This window comes from Salmo salar, chromosome ssa05 (genome assembly GCF_905237065.1).
Source record: "Salmo salar chromosome ssa05, Ssal_v3.1, whole genome shotgun sequence".
NCBI classification, from domain to species: Eukaryota; Metazoa; Chordata; class Actinopteri; order Salmoniformes; family Salmonidae; genus Salmo; species Salmo salar.
This window is the reverse complement of record NC_059446.1, coordinates 14,729,037-14,756,192: the sequence shown is the minus strand read 5'-3', so window position 1 is coordinate 14,756,192 and position 27,156 is coordinate 14,729,037. Positions and strand designations below refer to the sequence as shown.

The 27,156-nt window shown below is 44.8% G+C and overlaps 1 protein-coding gene across 2 annotated transcripts in view; it reads right to left on the bottom strand.

Annotated features, from left to right (window-relative positions):
• The window catches only part of LOC106604260 (actin-binding LIM protein 3), a 183,731-nt gene that overhangs the window by 139,832 nt on the left and 16,743 nt on the right, over positions 1-27,156 (bottom strand). For both annotated transcript variants that reach the window (XM_045717924.1, XM_045717923.1), the window contains exons 2-3: positions 23,754-23,888; positions 1,480-1,663 (exon numbers count right to left, since the gene is read on the bottom strand). In XM_045717924.1, coding sequence (XP_045573880.1) covers positions 1,480-1,663; positions 23,754-23,888 — 319 coding nt within the window. The remainder of the gene's footprint in view (positions 1-1,479; positions 1,664-23,753; positions 23,889-27,156) is intronic.

Here is a 27,156-nt window from a genome sequence, read left to right as displayed (position 1 = left end):
AGTAGTAGACTAGAGGAGTAGTAGACTAGAGGAGTAGTAGACTAGAGGAGAAGTAGACGTAGACTAGAAGAGTAGTAGTAGACTAGAGGAGTAGTAGTAGACTAGAGGAGTAGTAGAGTAGAGGAGTAGTAGACTAGAGGAGTAGTAGACTAGAGGAGTAGTAGAGTAGAGGAGTAGTAGACTAGAGGAGTAGTAGAGTAGAGGAGCAATAGACTACAGGAGTAGTAGACTAGGGGAGCAATAGACTACAGGAGTAGCAGACTAGGGGAGTAGTAGACTAGAGGAGTAGTAGACTAAAGGAGTAGTAGTAGACAAGAGGAGTAGTAGACTAGAGGAGTAATAGACTAGAGGAGTAGTAGACTAGAGGAGTCGTAGACTAGAGGAGTAGTAGACTAGAGGAGTAGTAGACTAGAGGAGTAGTAGTAGACTAGAGGAGTAGTAGACTAGAGGAGTAGTAGTAGACTAGGGGAGTAGTAGACTAGAGGAGTAGTAGACTAGAGGAGTAGTAGACTAGAGGAATAGCAGACTAGAGTAGTAGTAGACTAGAGGAGTAGTAGTAGACTAGAGGAGTAGTAGACTAGGGAGTAGTAGACTAGGGGAGTAGTAGACAAGAGGAGTAGTAGACAAGGGGAGTAGTAGACTAGAGGAATAGCAGACTAGAGTAGTAGTAGACTAGAGGAGTAGTAGACTAGAGGAGTAGTAGACTAGAGGAGTAGTAGTAGACTAGAGGAGTAGTAGACTAGAGGAGTAGTAGACTAGAGGAGTAGTAGACTAAAGGAGTAGTAGACTAGAGGAGTAGTAGTAGACTAAAGGAGCAGTAGACTAGGGGAGTAGTAGACTAGAGGAGTAGTAGACTAGAGGAGTAGTAGTAGACTAGAGGAGTAGTAGACTAGGGGAGTAGTAGACTAGAGGAGTAGTAGACTAGGGGAGGAGTAGTAGACTAGAGGAGTAGTAGACTTGGGGAGGAGTAGTAGACTAAAGGAGCAGTAGACTGGAGGAGTGTGTGTGTGTGTGTGACTGTTTTTAGCTGCGTGTGTCTCTCCCTCCAGAGACTGCACCGTCAGCCTTGCTCTGCGCTTTCAACTTTTACTCTACATATTTAATGGAGGCCGTGTTACTCTAGCCACAAAAGCATCGCTGCTATTCCTGTCCTATTCTGACAGCACGCTCTGTGTCTCTGTCTCCCACCATCTATGCTGCCTTTTCAAAACACCAGTTCACTGAAACGCAGTACAGAGCTTACTACAAAAGAGCTCACCCTCACTGTTTCACAATGATCAATCAGGAGACGTGTGTGTGTGTGTGTGTGTGTGTGTGTGTGTGTGTGTGTGTGTGTGTGTGTGTGTGTGTGTGTGTTAGAGAGTGTGTGTACAGTATGCATGTTAGGGAGAGAGTGTGTGTGTGTGTGTGTGTGTGTGTGTGTGTGTGTGTGTGTGTGTGTGTGTGTGTGTGTGTGTGTGTGTGTGTGTGTGTGTGTACCTGCAGACACTGCAGACGAAGCAGGTAGGGTGGTAGGTCCTCCCCAGTGCTGAGACCACCTCCCCGGTGATGAATCCGTCACAGCGGTCACAGCGCGTCCCGTACAGACGTTGGTAGTCTGACGTACAGATGTACTCACCACTCTTCTGAAAGAACCCGGATCGAGCCAGGCCACACCCACACACTGGAGAGAGAGATGAGGGGAGAAAGAGAAAGAGAGAGGGGGGAGAGAGAGAGAGAGAGGGAAGAGAAGGAGAGAGAGAGGGAGAGGAGGAGAGAGAGGGAGAGGAGGAAAGAGAGGGAGAAAGAGAGAGATGGTGGATTAGGTTAAAGACTGAACACCCAACCTATTCTACATGATAAACCATGGTAAAAACGAGAAACAAAACTGATTTCACCAAACTACAGTAACTGTTCAAAATGAGCCAATTAGTGTTTTATGGGGAGCTCAGAGGGTTGTTTAGTGGTGGTTCTGACAGAGATATTGTTGGGTTTCATTAGGTTTCCTCCTCCCTGCTTCTCCAGACAGAACAGCCCACCCTCATTACAGACAGGCAGACATAGACATGGTGTGTGTGTGTGTGTGTGTGTGTGTGTGTGTGTGTGTGTGTGTGTGTGTATTTGCATGCATGCTTGCCATTGGAGGCTGCTGAGGGGAGGATGGCTCATAATAATGGCTGTAACGAAGCGAATGGTATCAAACCATGTGTTTGAAATATTTGATACCATTCCATATTTCGCTCCAGCCAATACAACGAGCCCATCCTCCCTATTTAAGGTGCCCCAGCCTCCTGTGGTGCGTGCCTACTTGCGTGTGTGTGTGTGTGTGTGTGTGTGTGTGTGTGTGTGTGTGTGTGTGTGTGTGTTTCCGGGTGTCGGGTATACCGTTTGTGGACACTCGGCTAACAGTTTGGTGTGATGTGAAAATAAAGACAATGTGCAAGACTAATTTTCTCCAGAAGATCCAGAAACGATTCCTTCATTGGAGATTAATGAGATGGAACAAAATACCCTTTCCTACATGTTCTCCACGAGAAGAGAGAAAGAGAGGAATGGAAAGAGAGAAAGAAAGAGAGAGAGAGAGAGAGAGAGAGAGAGAGAGAGAGAGAGAGAGAGAGAGAGAGACGGAGAGATGGAGAGAGACGGAGAGATGGAGAGAAAGAGATGGAGAGAAAGAGAGAGATAGAGAGAGAGAGATGGAGAGATAAGAGAGAGATGGAGAGAGAGATGGAGAGAAAGAGAGAGATAGAGAGAGAGAGAGATGGAGAGAAAGAGAGAGATAGAGAGAGAGAGATGGAGAGAGAGAGAGAGAGAGACTACTAAATCACGTGTGATTTGTTCTAGTAAACAGAGTTGGTATTCTCCACAGTTATTTGTCCGTCTCCCTCTCTCCCTCTCTGTCTCTCCCTCTCTCCCTCTCTCCCTCTCTCCGTCTCTCCCTCTCTCCCTCTCTCCCTCTCTCCCTCTCTCCCTCTGTCCCTGTCTCTCCGTCTTTCCCTCTCTCCGTCTCTCCCCCTCTCCCTTTCCCTCTCTCCGTCTCTCCGTCTCTCCCCCTCTCCGTCTCTCCCCTCTCCGTCTCCCTCACTTTTTCAATCACTTTGGTGCAATTTTCACAAGTCTAGGCACATGTTTCAAAACTCTAAGCGCATTTTCAACTGACTGAGTATAACAAACAAATACCGCTCTGCACCAACACCGATCTGCACCAACACCGATCTGCACCAACACCGCTCTGCACCAATACCACCAATAAATGTATTAAATTGGTTTTTTTCCCACTTATCAACTAACACATACTACCCCATAATGACAAACCCCAAAAAGTTTTAGATTTTTATAGATAAAAAAAAAATACATAGATAAAAAAATATCACATGTATTCAGACCCTTTACTCAGTACTTTGTTGAAGCATCTTTGGCCCCAATTACAGCCTCGAGTCTTCTTGGGTATGACGCTACAAGCTTGGCACACCTGTATTTGGGGAGTTTTTTGCATTCTTCTCTGCAGATTAGTTGGGGAGCGTCGCTGCACAGCTCTTTTCAGGTCTCTCCAGAGATGTTCGATCGGGTTTAAGTCCAGGCTCTGGCTGGGCCACACAAGAACATTCAGAGACTTGTCCAGAAGCCACTCCTGCACTGTCTTGGCTGTGTGCTTAGGGTTGTTGTCCTGTTGGAAGGGGAACCTTCGCCCCAGTCCGAGGTCCTGAGCGCTCTGGAACAGGTTGTCATCAAGGATCTCTCTGTTCTTTGCTCCGTTCATCTTTCGCTTGATCCTGACTAGTCTCCCAGTCCCTGCCGCTGAAAAACATCCCTACAGCATGATGGTGCCACCACCATGCTTCACCGTAGGGATAGTGCCATTTTCCTCCAGACGTGACACTTGCCATTCAGGCCAAAGAGTTCAATCTTGGTTTCATCAGACCAGAGATCTTGTTTCTCCTGGTCTAAGTCCTTTAGGTGCCAAACTATAAGCAGGGCTGTCATGTGCCTTTTACTGAGGAGTGGCTTCTGTCTGGCCTGCTTGGTGGAGTGCTGCAGAGATGGCTGTCCTTCTGGAACGTTCTCCCATCTCCACAGAAAAACTCTGGAGCTCTGACCGAGTGACCATTGGGTTCTTGTTCACCTTTCTGACCAAGGCCTTCCCCCCCGATTGCTCAGTTTGGCCCAGGCGGCCAGCTCTAGGAAGAGTCTTGATGCTTCCAAACTTCTTCCATTTAAGAATGATGGAGGCCACTGTGTTTCTGGGAATCTTCAATGCTGCAGAAATGTTTTGGTACCCTTCCCCAGATCTGTTCCTTGACACAATCCTTTCTCGGAGCTCTGCAAACAATTGCTCTGACATGCACTGTCAACTGTGGGACCTTATCTAGACAGGTGTGTACCTTTCCAAATCATGTTCAATCAATTGAATTTACCACAGGTGGACTCCAATCAAGTTGTAGAAACATCTCAAGGATGATCAATGGAAACAGGATGCACCTGAGCTCAATTTCAAGTCTCATAGCAAATAGTTTGAATACATTTGCTTTAATTTAAAAAACCTGTGTTTGTTTTGTCATTATGGTGTATTTTGTGTAGATTGATGAAAAAAATAATAATATTTAATACATTTTATAATAAGTCTGTAATGTAACAAAATGTGGATAAAGTCAATGGGTCTGAATACTTTCTGTATACACAGTATCTGATGATTTCTTCATCTACAGACACTGAAACTGTAAGAATGACATTATTCTCAACAAGCTCTAAACTTTACATTGGATACAGACAAATTACATATATATTTTATTTGCATTAAACTTGAAAAATGTGTAAATACTGGTACATGGTTAAATACTGTAACTGGTATTCACCCTATATTATTCCTTATAGTCCGCACTTCAAAAATATCTGTTTAGAAAATGGTATCATGCATTTCTTGCTATTGGATTAAATCCTAGTTAAAATGACTAAACGTTGAGCCTATCATTATCTGAAGTATCGGTCGATAAACAAAATGTTCTCATGTAATTTTGCATGAATGACTCAGGGGTGAAGGAAGTGTTTAGTTAACTCCAACAAATGCTCAAAGGTTCTGAACATAAAACAGTGGAATTACAAGTGTTATACATGTTTTGTTTTGTGCTCAGAATTCTGAAAATATACCACTTGCATCTGAAATATTTTCCAAAGTGATTGAAAAAAACAAACAGTTGAGCCATTAAATCAAATTGGTTAAGTTAAAAATGAAGGTTTAAAACAGAAAACAACCCTCGGTTACGTTTAGCCATTTATTAAGACTGGCCTTTCTAACTTGTTGTGGACAGATGGTGCAGTAGTGGTTTGAGCAGCAAGCTCTTGCTCCATAGACTGCAGGTTCAATTCAAACTCTGGGCACTTTTTTTTCCCTAGTGGAAAATTATATATATATCATCTTTTTTGACTGCATCTCCCGACGTTCCTGGGGACCAGCAAAAACATCAAATTTTGCCTTGAATCTGGAGTGATCTCTCTGGGCACTCCTAGTCATGATTCTATCATATGCATTCATATCATCTTCCTTTGTGAGCTGTATTGTCCCAGTGGACACGCGCACACACACACGCGGCACCACACACACACACACACACACACACACACACACACACACACACACACACACACAATCCCGCCACCCTCGCTACACACACACACACACACACCCTTCAACAACTTAACTTAACACAGCTAAAGAATATTAATAGTTCTTCACTATGAACTAATCTTTGTCTGCATCCCAAATTGCACCCTATTCCCTATTTGGTGCACTACGTTTGACCAGGGCCCACTATGTACAGTAGGGAACAGTGTCCCAGGAGAGAGACGAGAGGTCCATCCATCTGACATGACATGAGGCGCTGTGTATAGAGAAATCATCATGGAGTTTGACACTGTCTATGGAGAGATGCAATGATGAACCTTCATCATTCTGAGAGAGCTTGGCACCTAGACAGGAGCTGCTGCTGAGAAAAGAGAGGGGGGAAGAGAGAGAGAGAGAGAGAGAGAGAGAGAGAGAGAGAGAGCAAGGAAAGGGAGATAGTAAAAGAGCAAAAGGAAGAGGGATAGGAAGAGTAAGAGAGAGAGATCCAGCTAGTATTGAGAGACAATTATAGGGCTTGTGAGTGAGTGTGTGTGTGAGTGATGTGTGTGTGTGCCGGCCACATTTCCCGAACCACCGAACAATGGCAGTGCTTCAAACACAACGTCCCAGTGGAGTTGAAAACAGGGAGAAGCAGCCAGAAAGCTGACCACAAAACCACATAGCACATGATATCTGACAGGAGAAGACAAACAAACACAAACACACCCCACAGAGCTCCAGGACAGCAACACAATTAGACCCAATCAAATCACGAGAAAACAAAAAGAGAATTACTTGACACATTGGAAAGAATTTACCAAAAAACTGTGCAAACTAGAATGCTATTTGGCCCTAAACAGAGAGTACACAGTGGCAGAATACCTGACCACTGTGACTGACCCAAACTTAAGGAAAGCTTTGACTATGTACAGACTCAGTGAGCATAGCCTTGCTACTGAGAAAGGCCGCCGTAGGCAGACCTGGCTCTCAAGAGAAGACAGGGTATGTGCACACTGCCCACAAAATGAGGTGGAAACTGAGCTGCACTTCTAATTCCACTTCCTAGCGAGAGAGTGAGAGAGAGAGAGAGGAGACGGAGAGAGAGAGAGAGGAGACGGAGAGAGAGAAAATACAGTATTATAAGTAAATCTAGATGGAAAACGTACAACAGTAATGTTAAGAAATTCAATTGACTATTTGCGCTAAATGTGGCATGCTGAAATAGTTAATCATGTCTCTCTCGTTCTCTCTAACCCTCTTTCTTGCTCACACTCTCTCTTGTTCACTCTCTCTCTCTCTCTCCCCCTCCCCCATCTCTCCGGCAGTTACCAGCCTTTCAATCTGTGGCACACACTAAGAGTATGTTCCCAGACCCCACCAGACCTGGTCGGACTTCAAACACAGAAACCACTCATACCATTAACCTAATGCATCTCATTACCATAGCATCAGGCCATATGACAGCCTAAATGCATTTGGTGGGACTGGTTGCATTTGAAATGGCACCCTATTCCCTAAATTGTGCACTAATTATGACCAGGACCCATCAACAGTAGCGCACTAGACAAGGCATAGGGTGCCATTTGGGATGCAGCTGCAGGGTAGGTGGTTTTGGTGAAAGGTCCACCTGTTCTTGGTAATCACATTGTTACCCTGTGTGGTGAGTGACCATTGGTTGTATGTTCTGGGCAGGGACGTCCCCTTTCCCCTGGTTGCCATAGGAGCCATTAACCTTCCGTGGTTGCCCTAGAGACAGTGGCATCCCATGCTAAAGGCTGAGGTGGAGCTGCAGCATTTTGTGTTCCCAAATCTCTCTTAGTTACCATGAAATGACAATGGGGTCTCTACGGGGTGAAAAGACAGACTGCTGCGAGTGTTATAGGCTAGGCAGTTCAGGGCTGGGTTGTGATGTGTTGTTCTGTGCCTATCCCTGACAGGGCAGGGCAGCTGTGGCTTGGCCCATGAAGAAAGCTCTGGGTAACTGCTTTTTACTACTTCTAATCAGGACCACATGGTCTGTGAAAGGCTGTAGCATTGTGTTAGACCAGGGATGGGCAACAATGATGGGGTGGGGGCTACAAAAATCTGAACTCATCATGGGGGGCCACAGTGGCTTGCGGGTCTGTGTACCCACCTTGCAAGCAAACCATTTTAGCAGCCCTCTTGACAGCGGAGAGAAAACTTTTTAGTTCTTTTCCTGCAATTCTACACATTTTGCCACGAGGCATAGAGAAAATGTTGTGGTTTTAAAGCAAGAATGCCACAAATCTACACACTTTTCATCGAGAAGATTTCACAATTTTCTAAAACATTTAATGCAATTCTAGTCATTTTGCCATGTGGCATAGAGAAAAATACGCAGTTTTACAGTTTATTTCTACACAGGGAGAAGAGAAATGTTTGCATTGTGTATTCTACTATTCCAACTCAGTAAGTCAGTAACTCAGTAAGTCAGTAAGTCAGTAACTCAGTAAGTCAGTAACTCAGTAAGTAAGTCAGTAAGTCAGTAACTCAGTAACTCAGTAAGTCAATAACTCAGTAAATCAGTAAGTAACTCAGTAAGTCAGTAAGTCAGTAACTCAGTAAGTCAGTAAGTCAGTAACTCAGTAAATCCGTAAGTAACTCAGTAAGTCAGTAAGTCAGTAACTCAGTAAGTCAGTAACTCAGTAAATCCGTAAGTAACTCAGTAAGTCAGTAAGTCAGTAAGTCAGTAAGTCAGTAACTCAGTAACTCAGTAAGTCAGTAACTCAGTAAGTCAGTAAATCAGTAAGTAACTCAGTAAGTCAGTAACTCAGTAACTCAGTAAGTCAGTAACTCAGTAAGTAATTCAGTAACTCAGTAAGTCAGTAAGTCAGTAAGTCAGTAACTCAGTAACTCAGTAACTCAGTAACTCAGTAAGTCAGTAACTCAGTAACTCAGTAACTCAGTAAATCAGTAAGTAACTCAGTAAGTCAGTAACTCAGTAAGTCAGTAAGTCAGTAACTCAGTAAGTAATTCAGTAACTCAGTAAGTCAGTAAGTCAGTAAGTCAGTAAGTCAGTAAGTCAGTAACTCAGTAACTCAGTAACTCAGTAAGTCAGTAACTCAGTAAGTCAGTAACTCAGTAAGTCAGTAACTCAGTAACTCAGTAAGTCAGTAAGTCAGTAACTCAGTAAGTCAAAGTCAGTAAGTCAGTAAGTCAGTAACTCAGTAAGTCAGTAACTCAGTAACTCAGTAAGTCAGTAAGTCAGTAAGTCAGTAAGTCTTCCACTCTCTCTCCATCATGCCTCCCCGTCTCTGCTCTTTTTCTCTGTGATGAATCGTTTCACAAATGTCTGTCCTCTCTGTGGAGTCTGTTAGCCATACTACTGTAGCTACAGGCTGTGTTCCAAATGGCTCTATATATAGTGCACTACTATTGACCAGGGCCCTGCCCCAGTCCCAGGTCCAGTAGGGAATAGGGTGACATTTGGGATACCCACACAGTCTAATTGTTTTACTGCTAATGTTAACACTATGCTAATACACCAAGCCTGGGTATAAGGCTGCTGGCTAGGACAATGGTACACACACACACAAACTCATCCACACGCACGCACACAACCAAACACACATCGAGTGCCTGGGCATTGGTACTGTAAAGACCATGTATGATGACCTCCAGCAGGGACAGGATAGAGCAGGTCCTCCCAACCTCCCCATACATCCTATATGTCCCTACATGTTCTACTCTGTGTTCCTTACCCACTCTCCTCCTCATCGGCACTTTCTCCAACTCTTCCATTCTCTCCCTCTCTCCCTCCCCCTCCGCCTCTCCTCTATTCCTCTCCTCCTGTCTTTCATTGCCTTCTGAACCTTTGGGAAACGCTTCAGCTGTAATTAATGTACTCTTACAGACAGAGCCAAGAGAGAGGGCTGAAGGAATGGAGGGTGAGAAAGAAAGAAAGAGCCGAGAGAGAGAGAGCGAGCCGAGAGGGATAGACTCTTAGTTAAATCGTTTAGGTGTTAATGAAGACTCCAGGATAAAACAGTGAATTTGAGCCAGTCTCTCCAGATCTCAGGTAGTCAGCCCTAACTAAGCAGCTTGTGGACAAAACACAACCCAATTTGATGATGAGCAGACAAGACATCTTACTCAGACATACAGAAGGAACAGAGGGAACCCTCATTAAGAATACACAAAGATAAATCCTAAAACCTAACCATAGTCACTAGGGAGGAAAAGACAAGGAGAAGTTAACACATCACCAACCAATAAACACTGTTGAAACGTATGAGACAGAACTGGGTGAGTGTGTACACAGCCATCACAGATCAATCCATTGGCATGCCAGAGAATCTCTCACTTACAGAGCCACACACACACACAAAAGGGAGAGACAATAGGCAGGGCCGATGAGTGTTTCTCCCCTCAAGCAGTGGTCCTTTAGGAGACTAGATGCAGGATAATCCCTGTTTTCATCCCAAATTGTACAGTTTTCCCTAAATAGTGCAGTAATTTTGACCAGAGCACTGTATAGGGAATAGGGTGTATTTGAGACAAAGGTTGTCTTCGATCCTAAATCCAACAGCTTCTGGAGTGAAAACCACAGCTGCCTAAACTCATCTCCCTGAAATCTTGCAATGTCTCCCTAGCAACCACACATTAGCTTGGTGATTGGAGCAGCGTGGCAGTGGTTGCTATAGCTACAGGAAGCTCCCATCCCCTCTAACTCACATCTCTCTCTCAATTCAATTCAATTCAAGGGGCTTTATTGGCATAGGATACATATGTTAACATTGCCAAAGCAAGGGAAGTAGATAATATTCAAAAGTGAAATAAATAATAAAAATTAACAGTAAACATTACACTCACATAAGTTCCAAAAGAATAAAGACATTACAAATGTCATATTATGTATATACAGTGTTGTAACGATGCGCAAATGGTTAAAGTACAAAAGGGAAAATAAATAAACAAATATGGGTTGTGTTTACAATGGTGTTTGTTCTTCACTGGTTGACCTTTTCTTGTGGCAACAGGTCACAGATCTTACTGCTGTGATGGCACACTGTGGTATTTCACCCAGTAGAAATGGGGGTTTATCAAAATCAGAGTTTGCATTCGAATTCTTTGTGGATTTGTGTAATCTGAGGGAAAAATGTGTCTCTAAAATGGTTATACATTTGGCAGGAGGTTAGGAAGTGCAGCTCAGTTTCCACCTCATTTTGTGGGCAGTGTGCACATAGCCTGTCTTCTCTTGAGAGCCAGGTCTGCCTACGGCGGCCTTTCTCAATAGCAAGGCTATGCTCACTGAGTCTGTACATAGTCAAAGCTTTCCTTAAGTTTGGGTCAGTGACAGTGGTCAGGTATTCTGCCACTGTGTACTCTCTGTGTAGGGCCAAATAGCATTCTAGTTTGCTCAATTTTCTTGTTAATTCTTTCCAATGTGTCAAGTAATTATCTTTTTGTTTTCTCATGATTTGGTTGGGTCTAACCTCTCTCGCCATCTCCCTCTCTGCCTCCATCTCTCTTTGCCTCCATCTCTCTCTCTCTCTCTCTGAATCCATCTCTCTCTCTCTCTGAATCCATCTCTCTCCCCATCTCTCTCTTTCTGCCTCCATCTCTCTCTCTGCCTCCTTCTCTCTCTCTCTCTCTCTCTCTCCGCCTCCATCTCTCTCTCCCTGCCTGCCGCTATCTGTCTCTGCCTCCATCGCTCTCTCTCCCTGCCTGCCTCCATCTCTCTCTCTCCCTCCCTCCATCGCTCTCTCTCCCTGCCTGCCTCCATCTCTCTCTCTCCCTGCCTCCATCTCTCTCTCTCCCTGCCTCCATCGCTCTCTCTCTCCCTCTGCCTCCATTTCTCTCTCTCCCTCTGCCTCCATTTCTCTCTCTCCCTCTGCCTCCATTTCTCTCTCTCTCCCTCTGCCTCCATCGCTCTCTCTCTCCCTCTGCCTCCATCGCTCTCTCTCTCCCTCTGCCTCCATTTCTCTCTCTCTCCCTGCTTCCATCTACCTCTCTCCCTGCTTCCATCTACCTCTCTCCCTGCTTCCATCTACCTCTCTCCCTGCATCCATCTCTCTCCCTACCTGTTCCTTTCTTTAAGGGAACTTTTACCAGAGACAAACAGATACAGGTAACCTCTTACAGTAGTCCTGATACTCTGGACATTGTAGAAATCTGTTTTGACTCACAAAACTGCTGACAGACGATTTGTATGGTTTTGGAACCTGACGCGTGCGTGCGTGCGTGCGTGAGTGAGTGAGCGTGTATCTCGCTAAGGAGCTGTCCATATGGAACATGCATTTAGACCACTGCAATGCCTGGTAGCTGTGCTGGAATGGGAGAGTGCCACTTTAGCAACCAGCGGAAAATGTGGTCAGTGTGTCATTAGGCCACGATACACAGTGTGCTACCATTACCAGTAATATAATACTACATATCATCCTTAGTGTGTGTGTGTGTGTGTGGATATGTGCGTCCTCGCCAGGGTTTCAGTTAGCCAGTAATAGCTGGCCTTTGGCCGTAAAAAAATAGAAAAGCCAATAAATAAAATTGCCACGGCCAATTGTCCGGGAGAAGAAAAAAAACTAAGCAAAATAATACTTTTTAGCCTACTCATTGATGTAAATACCAGATGATGTAAATACAGTTTACCAGTCATGCTTTTCGGTCTATTGTTAATGTGCATCATTTAGTGGAATTAAACTGGCACGTGTGTATATTCGTTATGTATCTTATTTATCACACACGCACATCCTACAGATACAGAGACTTTGAGCAGAAAATCTGTCAGACACTGTTTTTATAGGCCCAATCATTGCACAAAATTCTAAATGCAATCATGTGTTAAAAATAGTTTTTGAGGCTACGATTAAAAAGAGCTAATGTATTTATTTTTCAACTGGTAATTGAAGTGCCCGCGTTCCTTTCCATTCGCCATCCAAATGGATAGGCAAGGGAAGGCAGGCTTCATTTGCACATCTCACACCACTTTGCAGTGAGCTGGAGGCAGTATGCATTTTTAAAACATATAGCTACTTAATTGTTTGAAACGTGAATGTTTTACTACATATTATGAGGAATGTTATATCTACCTTCAAAGTTGTCTGTATAAAATATTTTACAGACTTCCATCTGCCATTGACCATTGAAACCAGTAGTCTATTATTTAATACAGACTTCCATCTGCCAACTGAAACCAGTAGTCTATTATTTAATACAGACTTCCATCTGCCAACTGAAACCAGTAGTCTATTATTTAATACAGACTTCCATCTGCCAACTGAAACCAGTAGTCTATTATTTTATACAGACTTCCATCTGCCAACTGAAACCAGTAGTCTTTTATTCTATACAGACTTCCATCTGCCAACTGAAACCACTAGTCTATTATTCTATACAGACTTCCATCTGCCAACTGAAACCACTAGTCTATTATTCTATACAGACTTCCATCTGCCAACTGAAACCAGTAGTCTATTATTTTATACAGACTTCCATCTGCCAACTGAAACCACTAGTCTATTATTTTCATGTTCCATTTGTAACGTTCGTCGTATGTAGTAGACCAAACTGCAGCGGGTATATTGAACATCTTCTTTTATTCGAAGGAAAACAAAACACTTACACAAAAACAAACAACGAAAACAGTCCCGTAAGGTGCTCAGACTATACAAGGAAACAACCACCCACAAACACAAGAGAAAACTAACCCACTTAAATATGGCCTCCAATTAGAGGGAACGACAACCAGCTGCCTCTAATTGGAGGTCGTTCCAAAACCCCAACAAAGAAATAGAAAAAGTAGATAAACACATAGAAATAGAAAACATAGAACATCAACCAAAAACCCCGAAACACACTAAACAAACACCCCCTGCCACACCCTGACCAAACTACAATAACAAACAACCCCTTTTACTGGTCAGGACGTGACAGTACACCCCCCCCCCCAAAGGTGCAGACCCCGGATGCACCGAAACACAAAACCCCCACAAAATATAACCCCAAACTTAAAAAGGAGGGGAGGGAGGGTGGCCACCGTCACCGACGGCTCCCGTGCTACACCCCCCCTCCCTAATCCTCCAACTACGGAGGTGGCTCAGGCTCCGGCCTTAGTCCCCCTTCTAACCTGCCCACCCCAGTTGAAGGCTCATGGCTGTAGACCACTGCTGAAGGCTCTGGGCTAAGGTGCGTCGCTGGAGACCTCGGGCTGAGGTGCGTCGCTGGAGACCTCGGGCTGAGGAGCGTCGCTGGAGACCTCGGGCTGAGGAGCGTCTCTGGAGACCTCGGGCTGAGGAGCGTCTCTGGAGACCTCGGGCTGAGGAGCGTCTCTGGAGACCTCGGGCTGAGGGCCGTCTCTGGAGACCTCGGGCTGTGGGCCGTCTCTGCCGGCTCCGGGCTGTGGGCCGTCTCTGGAGACCTCGGGCTGAGGGCCGTCTCTGGAGACCTCGGGCTGAGGGCCGTCTCTGGAGACCTCGGGCTGAGGGCCGTCTCTGGAGACCTCGGGCTGAGGGCCGTCTCTGGAGACCTCGGGCTGAGGGCCGTCTCTGGAGACCTCGGGCTGAGGGCCGTCTCTGGAGACCTCGGGCTGTGGGCCGTCTCTGCCGGCTCCGGGCTGTGGGCCGTCTCTGCCGGCTCCGGGCTGTGGGCCGTCTCTGCCGGCTCCGGGCTGTGGGCCGTCTCTGCCGGCTCCGGGCTGTGGGCCGTCTCTGCCGGCTCCGGGCTGTGGGCCGTCGCCGGAAGCACTGGACGGGGCACTGTCGCCGGAAGCTCTGGACGGGGAACTGTCGCCGGAAGTTCTGGACGGGGAACTGTCACCGGAGGCTCTAGACGGGGCACTGTCGCCGGAAGCTCTGGACGGGGCACTGTCGCCGGAAGCTCTGGACGGGGCACTGTCGCCGGAAGCTCTGGACGGGGCACTGTCGCCGGAAGCTCTGGACGGGGCACTGTCGCCGGAAGCTCTGGACGGGGCACTGTCGCCGGAAGCTCTGGACGGGGCACTGTCGCCGGAAGCTCTGGACGGGGCACTGTCGCCGGAAGCTCTGGACGGGGCACTGTCGCCGGAAGCTCTAGACGGGGCACTGTCGCCGGAAGCTCTGGACGGGGACTGCACACTGTTGGCCTGATGCGTGGGGCTGGCTTTGGAGGCGCCAGACTAGTGACACGCACCACAGGGCTAGTGCGAGGAGCAGCGTTAAGAGCACAGTGCTCTTAACGCCAAACGCTCCCCATAATAAGCACGGGGAGTTGGCTCAGGGCTAACCCTTGGCCCAGCCAAACTACCCGTGTGCCCCCCAAAAATTATTTTGGGGGGGCTGCCTCCTCTCCTCCTGAAATGGAGGATATAATGCCTCATACCTCCGTCGTTCTGCCTTTGCTGCCTCCAGCTCCTCCTTCGGACGCTTGTACTCCCCAGCCTGGTGCCATGGTCCTTTACCATCTAGTATCTCCTCCCATGTCCATGACTCCAAATAGCTCCTCTGTTGCTCCTTCCTCCGCTGCTTGGTCCTTTCTTGGTGGGTGGTTCTGTAACGTTCGTCGTATGGAGTAGACCAAACTGCAGCGGGTATATTGAACATCTTCTATTCGAAGGAAAACAAAAGACTTACACAAAACAAATGACGAAAACAGTCCCGTAAGGTGCTCAGACTATACAAGGAAACAACCACCCACAAACACACTTAAATATGGCCTCCAATTAGAGGGAACGACAACCAGCTGCCTCTAATTGGAGGTCGTTCCAAAACCCCAACAAAGAAATAGAAAAACACATAGAAATAGAAAACATAGAACATCAACCAACCCCGAAACACACTAAACAAACACCCCCTGACCAAACTACAATAAACAACCCCTTTTACTGGTCAGGACGTGACACGATTGGTTTTCAACTTTCTTTCATTGTCCGATAAAATGCAAACTGGTTTGTTCTAAAGGTAACTTTAATATCCTGAAACTGTACATTTATATTCATATATTATATCCTTTAATTGTCTGCAAATGCTTGTGAATTATTGCGTTATTCAAGAGTCTAATATGTTTTGGATGAAAAGTTGCTCAAATGTTTTAATAGTTTATAAACTTATTGGCTAGTGGCTACTGTGATACTGGTATTTACGGTCAATTTAGAGCTGCAGAACAGAAATGTCACATTGCCAGTGACAATGAAAGATAAGGCAATGTCATGTACATTGAAAAGATAATGTACATATTATTAAGTTGAAATTTTGTTGTGCTGCCTCTCCTTAAATGTTTGTCAATAAGAATAGTCTAAGACATTACTATCCCATACAATAAATCATACAGTTAGTGTATGTTCCACAGTTTATTTTCTACACTATATCAATGTATTTTCCATAGTGTTTTGTCTTGGACTTAGATTACAAGGTTTCTTCTCCACGCCATAATCAGTTGCTCTATAATGGGTTTAAATAGGAGGATAAACACGATTAGTGCTCTCTCAGTAATGCATGAGAAATCAATTATCATAATGTTGAGCTCTGGATCTAATGTGAATCAATACAGTAAGGGAGAGATATGACAAACGAGTGAAGGGTGTACAGAAGGGGTTGTATATGCGTGTGTGTGTGCGTGCTGTATTGGTTGTTACAATAGAGAGAAAAGACGGAGCCGACAACAGAATGTAATTAAAATGACTTCTCTATAACGGAGTGCTGCTACACTCAAAGAATGCTGTAATAATAATAATAATCTCTGTCTGTCCCTCTATTGCTCTTTCCATCACAATGCTACTGAACTCCCTGCTGAGAGAGATGGAGAAAGACAGACTGAGACAGACAGACTGAAACAGACAAAGAAAGACAAGTGATGATAACAGACAGTGAGAGTCTGAGGAAGGATTGAAAGGAACAGCTTCATAGAAAATGGCACTTATTGTTTCCCAAGGTGAAATGAGTTGAATAAAAACAGTTCTCCCTAAACAGTGTATTATTGTTTCCCAAGGTGAAATGAGTTGAATAAAAACAGTTCTCCCTAAACAGTGTATTATTGTTTCCCAAGGTGAAATGAGTTGAATAAAAACAGTTCTCCCTAAACAGTGTATTATTGTTTCCCAAGGTGAAATGAGTTGAATAAAAACAGTTCTCCCTAAACAGTGTATTATTGTTTCCCAAGGTGAAATGAGTTGAATAAAAACAGTTCTCCCTAAACAGTGTATTATTGTTTCACAAGGTGAAATGAGTTGAATATAAAGAGTTCTCCCTAAACAGTGCATTTGGAAACTATTCAGACCCCTTAACTTTTCCCACATTTTGTTACGTTACAGCCTTATTCTAAAATTGATGAAATTATTTTGTTCCCTCATCAATCTACACACAATACCACATAATGAAACACAAAAACAGATTTTTGAATTTCTAGCAAATTTATGACAAATAAAAACAGAAATACCTTATTTACCCTTTGCTACGAGACTCAAAACTGAGCTCAGGTGCACCCTGTTTCCATTGGTCATCCTTGAGATGTTTCTAAAAGTTGATTGGAGTCCACCTGTGGTAAATTCAATTGATTGGACATGATTTGGAAAGGCACAAACCTGTAAATATATATATATATAAGATCACACAGTTGACAGTGCATGTCAGAGGAAAAAGCCATGAGGTTGAAGGAATTGTCTGTAGAACTCCAAGACAGGATTGTGTCAATGCATAGATCTGGGGAAGGGTACCAAAACATTTCTGCAGCATTGAAGGTCCCCAGGAACACAGTGGCCTCCATCATTCTTAACCTCTCTGGGATAGGGGGCGGTATTTTATCGTCCGGATGAAAAGCGTGCCCAAAGTAAACTGCCTGCTACTCAGGCCCAGAAGCTAGGATATGCATATTATTAGTAGATTTGGATAGAAAACACTCCGTTTCTTAAACTGTTTGAATAATGTCTGTGAGTATAACAGAACTGATTTGGCAGGCGAAACCCTGAGCACAATCCATCCAGGGAAATACTTTTTTGAGGTCAATCTGTTTTCCATTGGTTTTCTATGGCAAGCCTGTTTTAATAGAAATATGCTTGTAGTTCCTATAGCTTCCACTAGATGTCAACAGTCTTTAGAAATTGGTTGATGTTTTTCTTTTGAGAAATGAAGAAGTAGCCATTTCCTTTCTGGGTGTAGAGCCAAGTGGACTGTTTTGTTTGGGGCACGTAACCTGAAGCTCGCTCCACTTTCATTTTCTCCGCTATTGAGCGCAGTTTATCCCATCTTAAATTTTATTGATTATTTACATTTTAAAATACCTAAAGTTGGATTAGGAAAGTTGTTTGAAATGTTTGGACAAAGTTTACAGGTAACTTAGATGTTGGGTGAGTTGGAACCGGTGTTTTTCTGAATCAAACGCGCCAAATAAATGGACATTTTGGAGATATAACGATGGAATTAATCGAACAAAAGGACCATTTGTGATGTTTATGGGACATATTGGAGTGCCAACAGAAGAAGCTCTTTAAAAGGTAAGGCATGAATTATATTGTTATTTCTGAGTTTTGTGTCGCACCTGGCGGGTTGAAATATGATTGTCATATGTTTGTTTGATGGGGCGCTGTCCTCAGATAATCGCATGGTTTGCTTTTGCCGTAAAGCCTTTTTGAATTCTGAAGTTAAGCTTTAATTTGGTGTTTTGCACTTGTGATTGTGTGAAAGTTAAATATTTCTAAGAATTGTTTTTGAATTTTGAACTCTGCAATTTCACCGGATGTTGTCAAATCGATCCCGCTAACCGGATTTGATCCATAAGAAGTTTGGAACCAACAAGCCTCTTCCAAGAGCTGGCCGCCTTACCAAACTGAACAATTGGGGAAGAAAGGTCTTGGTCAGGGAGGTGACAAAGAACCTGATGGTCACACTGACAGAGCTCCAGAGTTCCTCTATGGAGATGGAAGAACCTTCCAGAAGGACAACCATCTCTGCAGCACTCCACCAATTAGGCCTTTATGGTAGAGTGGCCTGATGGAAGCCACTCCTCAGTCAAAGGCACAAGGCAGCCCACTCTCTGACCATGAGAAACAAGATTATCTGGTCTGATAAAACCAAGATTGAACTCTTTGTCCTTAATGCCAAGCGTCACGTCTGGAGGAAACCCTATGGTGAAGAATGGTGGTGACAGCATCATGCTGTGAAGATGTTTTTCAGAGGCAGGGACGGGGAGACTAGTCAGGATCGAGGGAAAGATGAACGGAGCAAAGAACAGAGAGATCCTTGATGAAAACTTGCTCCAGAGAGCTCAGGACCTCAGACTGGGGTGAAGGTTCACCTTCCAACAGGACAACAACCCTAAGCACACAGCCAAGACAATGCAGGAGTGGCTTAGGGACAAGTCTCTGAATGTCCTTGAGTGGCCCAGCCAGAGCCCGGATTTGAACCCGATTGAACATCTCTGGAGAGACCTGAAAATAGCTGTCCAGCGACGCTCCACATTCAACAAAGTACTGAGTAAAGAGCGTGAATACTTATGTAAATGTGATATTTCCATTTGTTTTTTGTACATTTGCAAACATTTCTAAATATCTGTTTTGCTTTGTCATTATGGGGTATCGTGTGTAGATTGATGAGAGATAAAAACAATTGAATCAATTTTAGAATAAGGCTGTAACGTAACAAAGTGTGGAAAAAGTCAAGGGGTCTGAATATTTTCCATATGTTTCCTTACAGCCAGACAGACAACACAAAAAGACCAAGTTAGAAAGATAAATTAACTAATATCACAGGAACAATACATGGTTATGACAAATATGACCACGTAGTCCAACTTGGTGTTTTACAATTCATCAAATGAAATTGACCAGAGTGTAACGTAGCCTTTTCAGCCTCCCTATCACACACACAGACTTATTCATTTAGCCACCCTATCACACATTGAACACGTCAATGTCAAACTGTCCCATGATGGGAAATTGATTTCATGCTTGGATAACTATCATAGAGAGAGAGATTAATTCTTGGTTTGGCCTAAACCGTGACCAACCTCTCTCTCTCTCTCTATCTTCTTCATGTGTCTTTTCCATTCCCCATCACACACCCAGATCATCATCAGCCAAAGACAAACAACAGGAATGAAAAACAAACAGAACAGAAAACAGGGGGATGACTAGAGGAGAGAACATGTAGAAGAGGGGAAGGGTAGGGAGGGAAGGAAGGGTAGGGGGTGACAGTGAAACAATAGCAGGTCTTTAGAAAGCTGTGGCCATCGATGCTACTGGAAACAGTGGATTGAACCACATAGAGGGAGGGCATGGTCACACAATACTGCTCTACTGTACTGGCATTACCCGTCTCTGCTTTGGTCCGGGTCAGACCTGGGTCAAATACGTCCATGTCTAACTATTTTTGCTTGAGTTTGCATTTTGCACTTTTGAGACTATTCCATTGGTTCCATTTTGAGATGAAAGGAGTGGAGAGGAGAGCTCAGGTTAAGGCGCGAGAGAGAGAGAGAGAGAGAGAGAGAGAGAGAGAGAGCAGAAACAGAGAGATGGAGAAACAAACACATGACATCATGACTTAGGGAGAAATATACCCCCCCCTCTCTCTCTCTGCCTGAACCTTCTCTCTGGTCTTTGTAATGGGGGTTTCCCATTGGTTGAGGCTCCCTAGTGAGGCTGAGAATAACCACCAATCAGAGGAAGGGGGCCCTTTCACATGGTTACCACAGCAACCCCTCAACTGAAAACACACAAGTGAAAGTAGAGGGGGATATCATAAAACCCCATTTGAAACAATCCTCGACTAAGTAGCTTATACAAACGCTTTCTATGGTGGCAGTGAACTATTGTATGTGACGTGCTGAAGCAGGCATTCATTTAAACTTCTAAGATGATAGCACAGCCACAAAGCATTGGCCCTACCTACAGCACTGTTGTTATCATGACACAATGCATCACACTGTAGGTAGAGATTGTACAGAGAAATGTTTTACATCTCCTTAGTGTGTATAACAACTATATCAAATGTTATTGGTCACATACACATGATTAGCAGATGTTATTGCAGGTGTAGTGAAATGCTTGTGCTTCTAGCTCCGACAGTGCAGTAATATCTAACAGGTAACATCTAACAAATTACACAACATATACCCAATACACACAAATCTAGTAGGAATGAATTAAGACTATATACATATGGACGAGCGATGTCAGAGTGGAACGGACTAAGATACAGTAGAATATTATAGAAAACATTAGAATATTATTGAATACAGTATAAACATATGAGATGAGTAATGCCAGATATGTAAACATTAAGTGACTAAGATACTGTAGAATTGTATAGAATACAGGATATACATATGAGATGAGTAATGCCAAATATGTAAACATTATTAAAGTGACTAGTGTTCCATTCCTTAAAGTGGCCAGTGATTTGTAGTCTATGCCTATAGGCAGCAGCCTCTAATGTGCTAGTCATGGCTGTTTAACAGTCTGATGGCCTTGAGATAGAAGCTGTTTTTCAGTCCAGCTTTGATGCACCTGTACTGACCTCGCCTTCTGGATGATAGCAGGGTGAACAGGCAGTGGCTCGGTGGTTGATATCCTTGATTATCTTTTTGGCCTTCCTGTGACATTGGGTGCTGTAGTTGTCCTGGAGGGCGGGTAGTTTGCTCCCGGTAATGTGTTGGGCAGAGCGCACCACCCTCTGGAGAGCCTTGCGGTTGCGTGAGGTGCAGCTGCCAAACCAGGCGGTGATACAGCCCGACAGGATGCTTTCAAATGGCATCTGTAAAAGTTTGTGAGGGTTTTAGGTGACAAGCCAAATTTCTTTAGCCTCTTCAACCTCAGGAGGCTATGTTGCGCCTTCTTCACCACTCTGTCTGTGTGGGTGGTCCATTTCAGTTTGTCAGTGATGTGTATGCCAAGGAACGTGAAGATAGGGGGGTGCACCCTCTGCTGTTTCCTGAAGTCCACGATCATCTCCTTTGTTTTGTTGACGTTGAGTGAGAGGTTGTTTCCCAGGCACCACACTCTCAGAGCCCTCACCTCCTCCCTGTAGGCTGTCTTGTCATTGTTGGTAATCAAGCCTGTGCCGTCTGCAAACTTGATGATTGAGTTGGAGGTGTGCTTGGCCACGTAGTCATGGGTGAACAGGGTGTAAAGGAGGGGGTTGAGCACGCACCCTTGTTGGGCCCCAGTGTTGAGGATCAGCAGAGTGGAGGTGATGTTTCCTACCTTCAACACCTGGGGGTGGCCTGTCAGGAAGTCCAGGACCAAGTTGCAAAGGGCGGGGTTTAGACCCAAGGCCTCGAGCTTAATGATGAGCTTGGAGGGTACTATGGTGTTGAATGTTGAGCTATAGTCAATAAACATCATTCTTACATAGGTATTCCTCTTGTCCAGATGGGATAGGGCAGTGCGCAGAGTGATGGCGATTGCGTCTGTGGATCTGTTTGGGCGGAAAGCAAATTGAAGTGGGTCTATGGTGACAGGTAAGGTGGAGGTGATATGATCCTTGACTAGTCTCTCAAAGCACTTCATGATGACAGAAGTGAGTGCTACGGGGCGATAGTCATTCAGTTCAGGTATCTTTGCCTTCTTGGGTACAGGAACAATGGTGGCCATCTTGAAGCAAGTGGGGACAGCAGACTGGGATAGGGATAGATTGAATATGCCCGTAACCACAGCAGCCAGCTGGTCTGCGCATGCTCTGAGGACGTGGCTAGGGATGCCATCTGGGCCAGCAGCCTTGTGAAGGTTAACACGTTTAAATGTTCTACTCACTGCTGAAGCAGTTATGCATCGAAGAATGGGCAAAAATCCCTGTGGCTAGGTGTGCCAAGCTTATAGAGACATAACCCAAGATACTTGCAGCTGTAATTGCTGCAAAAGGTTGCTCTAGAAAGTATTGGCTTTGGGGGGGTGAATAGTTATGCACGCTCAAGATCAGTTTTTTTGTCTTATTTCTTGTTTGTTTAACAATAACAAATATTTTGCATCTTCAAAGTGGTAGGTATGTTGTGTAAATCAAATAATACAAATCTAATTCCAGGTTGTAAGGCAACAAAATAAGAAAAATGCCAAGGCGGGTGAATCATTTTGCAACCAACTGAATGTATTCCTGTCTGTGTGATGTACTGAGAATCCTGCTGGCTTTACTGACTCTGACAGAGTATCCCGAGAGAGCCATGTTTCCGTGAAACAAAGTATTTTACAGGCCCCAATTTGTCTCTGGAAAGAAATCCTTGATCCAAACTCATCAACTTTGTTATCCAAAGACTGAACATTAGCGAGTAATATACTCGGAAGTGGTGGGTGGTGTGCACACCTCCAAAGTCGAACCAGCAGGCCACCTCAAGTGCCTCTCCTCTGCCGCCGATGTTTTGGGTCGGCCTCTGGAATAAGTTAAATTGCTCTGGGGAGAGTGAACAAAGGATCTGCTCCAGGGAAGTCATATTCCTGGTCGTAATGCTGGTAGTTCTGGTGAGTTACCGCATTTCCTGAACTAATAATGTAAAACAAAATGTACATAAACATGAAAAATACTGCAAAGTCTCCTAAGAGCTAGTCGCGATGCTGCCATCTCCGTCGGCGCCATCTTCAATGCATTCAATATCCTACACACCTCTTAGCAGGAGCCCACGCCCTCCTACACACCTCTTAGCAGGAGCCCACGCCCTCCTACACACCTCTTAGCAGGAGCCCACGCCCTCCTACACACCTCTTAGCAGGAGCCCACGCCCTCCTACACACCTCTTAGCAGGAGCCCACGCCCTCCTACACACCTCTTAGCAGGAGCCCACGCCCTCCTACACACCTCTTAGCAGGAGCCCACGCCCTCCTACACACCTCTTAGCAGGAGCCCACGCCCTCCTACACACCTCTTAGCAGGAGCCCACGCCCTCCTACACACCTCTTAGCAGGAGCCCACGCCCTCCTACACACCTCTTAGCAGGAGCCCACGCCCTCCTACACACCTCTTAGCAGGAGCCCACGCCCTCCTACACACCTCTTAGCAGGAGCCCACGCCCTCCTACACGGTTCTTCTAATCCTTCGTCTGGATCATTATTGGCATGGCTTGGAGTGTGTGTGTGTGTGTGTGTGTGTGTGTGTGTGTGTGTGTGTGTGTCGACAGGGACTTGACGTCACAGTCTGAGTCCCAGCCTGTAAGAGCCTTAACATTCAGGAGTGACCTACTACTGCAGGAAGAGGGCTTTCCCTGCAGAGTGCAGACAGACACCTTTCTAATAAGCAGTGAAGGTAGCCATGCGTGTCCTTACCTGTGCAGGTGAAACACTTGACGTGGAAGTGTGTGTCCTGAACACGCACCACCTCTCCCTTACACACCTCCCGACAACGCTGGCACCGGATAGGTCCAGAGCTCCGCTCACCGCCCAAAGAGCCCTGCTGATAGGCTGTAGAGAGAGAGAGCACAGCTGACCTCATCCAATCATAACAGTCAATATGTGTTTCCCAAATGGCCCCCTATACAGTTCACTACTATTTAACATGGCCCATAGGGCCGCCTAACATGGCCCATTGCCCCCTATTCCCTGCTCTATGTAGGGAATAGGGGGCAATACAAACCAGTCAGTATATATAATCTGTACTATACTGCAGTCCGCAAGAGCCTTGTGTTCACAGACTGCCATTGTATGCAGTAAACTATATATAGACTTAATGTATAATGTACGTTGAGGAGAAGGATTTACATAATCATATCACTGTGTTCTGCTAACACTTGTTATGAAGCTGTGAAGTCTGTCACCTCTACAAGCTCTCTCTCTCGCTCCACCTTCTCATCGACTCTCTCTACCCGTCTATCGTACCCTGTATGCATATTTGTGAGTGTGTTTGTTTGTGGATTTCACATATTGCTCACTCCCACATTCTATAATAGGTGATTGTTTCCTTCACAATGCTGGCAACACAATTGACCAATCTCAGTATTTCTGGCCAGGCACTCCCGAACAGGGAGAGAACACAACACAAAAGGGAAACTCTAACACTAAGACTAGTTTGTTGTATCAACACAGGATGCAGGGGGAACGGTGGATGTCTACTACTATATTATGTTACAATTAGGTCTGAGGAATCCAAACAAAACAAAACTCTACAGGTTTCCACAGACATGCCAATGAAAAAGTGGGTTCTAGACACGTGTGTGTGTGTGTGTGTGTGTGTGTGTGTGTGTGTGTGTGTGTGTGTGTGTGTGTGTGTGAGTATAGATTAACCCAGTTCTCTGTGCCACAGGGGAAGTAGTGTGTGCCAGGTAGAGTAATCCTCTAGGCTTCTGTCCTCTGCAGAGGAGAGGAGACGGGAGAGGAGAGGAGACGGGAGAGGAGGGGTGAGGGGAGAGAAGAGGGGTGAGAGAAGAGGAGAGGAGACGGGGGAAGAGGAGAGGTATCATGGGAGCTCGCCACTAGCCAGGGCATAGAGAGGAGGAGAGAAGGAGGATAATGCCTTTCACCTGTCTTCCATCCTGAGGACATCAACAGCACAGAGAGGGAAAGTACACACCACAGGATTACCCGGATTAAAAGACAATTCCACTCAAAAGCCACTGTTGATACAGTCCTTAAATGTTTTCCATGTCAGCAATCAAGTTATAGAACTTTCAAAATACAGAAAGTGTCAAATTATGATGCAGTATGATGTGTTTTGCACATACTACCATAATGGTTCTCTACAAGCACATGCAAAACACATGAAGATAAACCTGAAATAATATGGTGATTATTAACACAGCCAAATAGTTCTGTAATGTTGTCTAGGGACATCATAATGCCTATTAGCTGAAAGAGCCAAGGCCAATCACTCTCTCTCTTTTTATTTAACAAGGCAAGTCAGTTCAAATTCTTATTTACAATGACGGCCTACACTGGCCAAACCAGGACGGCGCTGGGCTAATTGTGTGCCACCCTATGGGACTCCTGGTTGTGATTCTGCTGCTATTTCTGCGCCGACCTCAACACCTGCTGAGAGCTCACACACAAGGGATTGTTGGCGATTGGAGGTGACAGGTCCATCGCACTCTCTCTCTCTACCTCTCACCACTGAGATAAAGAGAACAGAAGAGAGGGAGGGGGAGAAGAGAGAGGGATGAAGAGAACAGAAGAGAGGGAGGGGAGGAAGAGAAGAGAGAGGGACAAAGAGAACAGAAGAGAGGGAGGAGGAGAAGAGAGAGGGACAAAGAGAACAGAAGAGAAGGAGGGGGAGGAGGAGAAGAGAGAGGGACGAAGAGAACAGAGGAGGGGGAGGAGGAGAAGAGAGAGGGATGAAGAGGGGGAGGAGGAGAAGAGAAAGGGATGAAGAGAACAGAAGAGGGGGAGGAGGAGAAGAGAGAGGGATGAAGAGAACAGAAGAGGGGGAGGAGGAGAAGAGAGAGGGATGAAGAGGGGGAGGAGGAGAAGAGAAAGGGATGAAGAGAACAGAAGAGGGAGGGGGAGGAGGAGAAGAGACACTCACCTCAGCTAAATCCAAAGCAGGTGGTTATTAGCTGTAGTAAGTCAGTGACCAGTACAGTCTCTCAGCATAGTCTCTCTCTCTCTCTCTACCCCCTCTATCTTCCCCTCTCTCACACCCCCTCTCTTTCTCCAGACCTTGGCGGGGACATATCCATCAGAGAGTGATGTAGGGTCCAGTGTAGGGTTGCAAAGGGCCGGAAACTTTCCAGTAAATTTCCCACATTTTTTCGGAAATTTTCCACGGGAAGTTAAGCCCTGTAATTTTTGGGGAATTTCAAAAAGTCAAAAAAGTTAGCTTATAACAGTGAAACTGTTTTGTAGGATACACATAAGGCAATTCTAAGTCTTGTGGCATATTTTGGTTAAACTATCCCCAATTCAATGGAATTGCAACCCTCTGCATGCACAGTGCGTTCTTCCATCACATGTACAGCTGATTCTCAAGATCTTGCACACTAATGAGATGCTATTGAGCCCACACGAGTACACTGTCTGAGCCAAGGACTACATGCTTTCTGGTAAGTTTTAATTACAATACTGGGTGGGGTGAATATATTTTACATGACATACATGATTTTTTGTTAACTAGTAAATAGTAGCCTACAGCAAAGGGTGTATAAATACTTTCTGCTAGTTAGTTTTTGCTATGATGTGTGTTTTAGCTTGCTTGATCCTGCTAACTGAGGAGTATTAATTCACCTGTTTCCATACATGTTTAATTTTAAAACATTTATCTGACAAAGGAGTTGTTTAATCTAACTGCTTAACTATTTATCTGTACATGGTATTGTATGTTGTTTTTTTTCTCATGTTTTTCCTCATCTTTACAGGGAAATGCCATGGGCACTATCTGATCTGTGGAGACATTTCACTGCAGCTAATGTAGCAAATCAAATTTTATTTGTCATATACACATTGTTAGTAGATGTTTATGCGAGTGTAGCGAATTGCTTGTGCTTCTAGTTCCGACTATGCAGTAATATCTAACAAGTAATCTAACAATTTCACAACAACTACCTTATACACACGAGTGTAAAGGAATGAATAAGAATATGTACATATAAATATATGGATGGGTGATGGCCGAACGGCATAGGCAAGATGCAGTAGATGCTTTAGAGTACAGTATATACATATGAGATGAGTAATGTAGGGTATGTAAACATTATATAAAGTGGCATTGTTTAAAGTGGCTTGTGATACATTTATAACATCC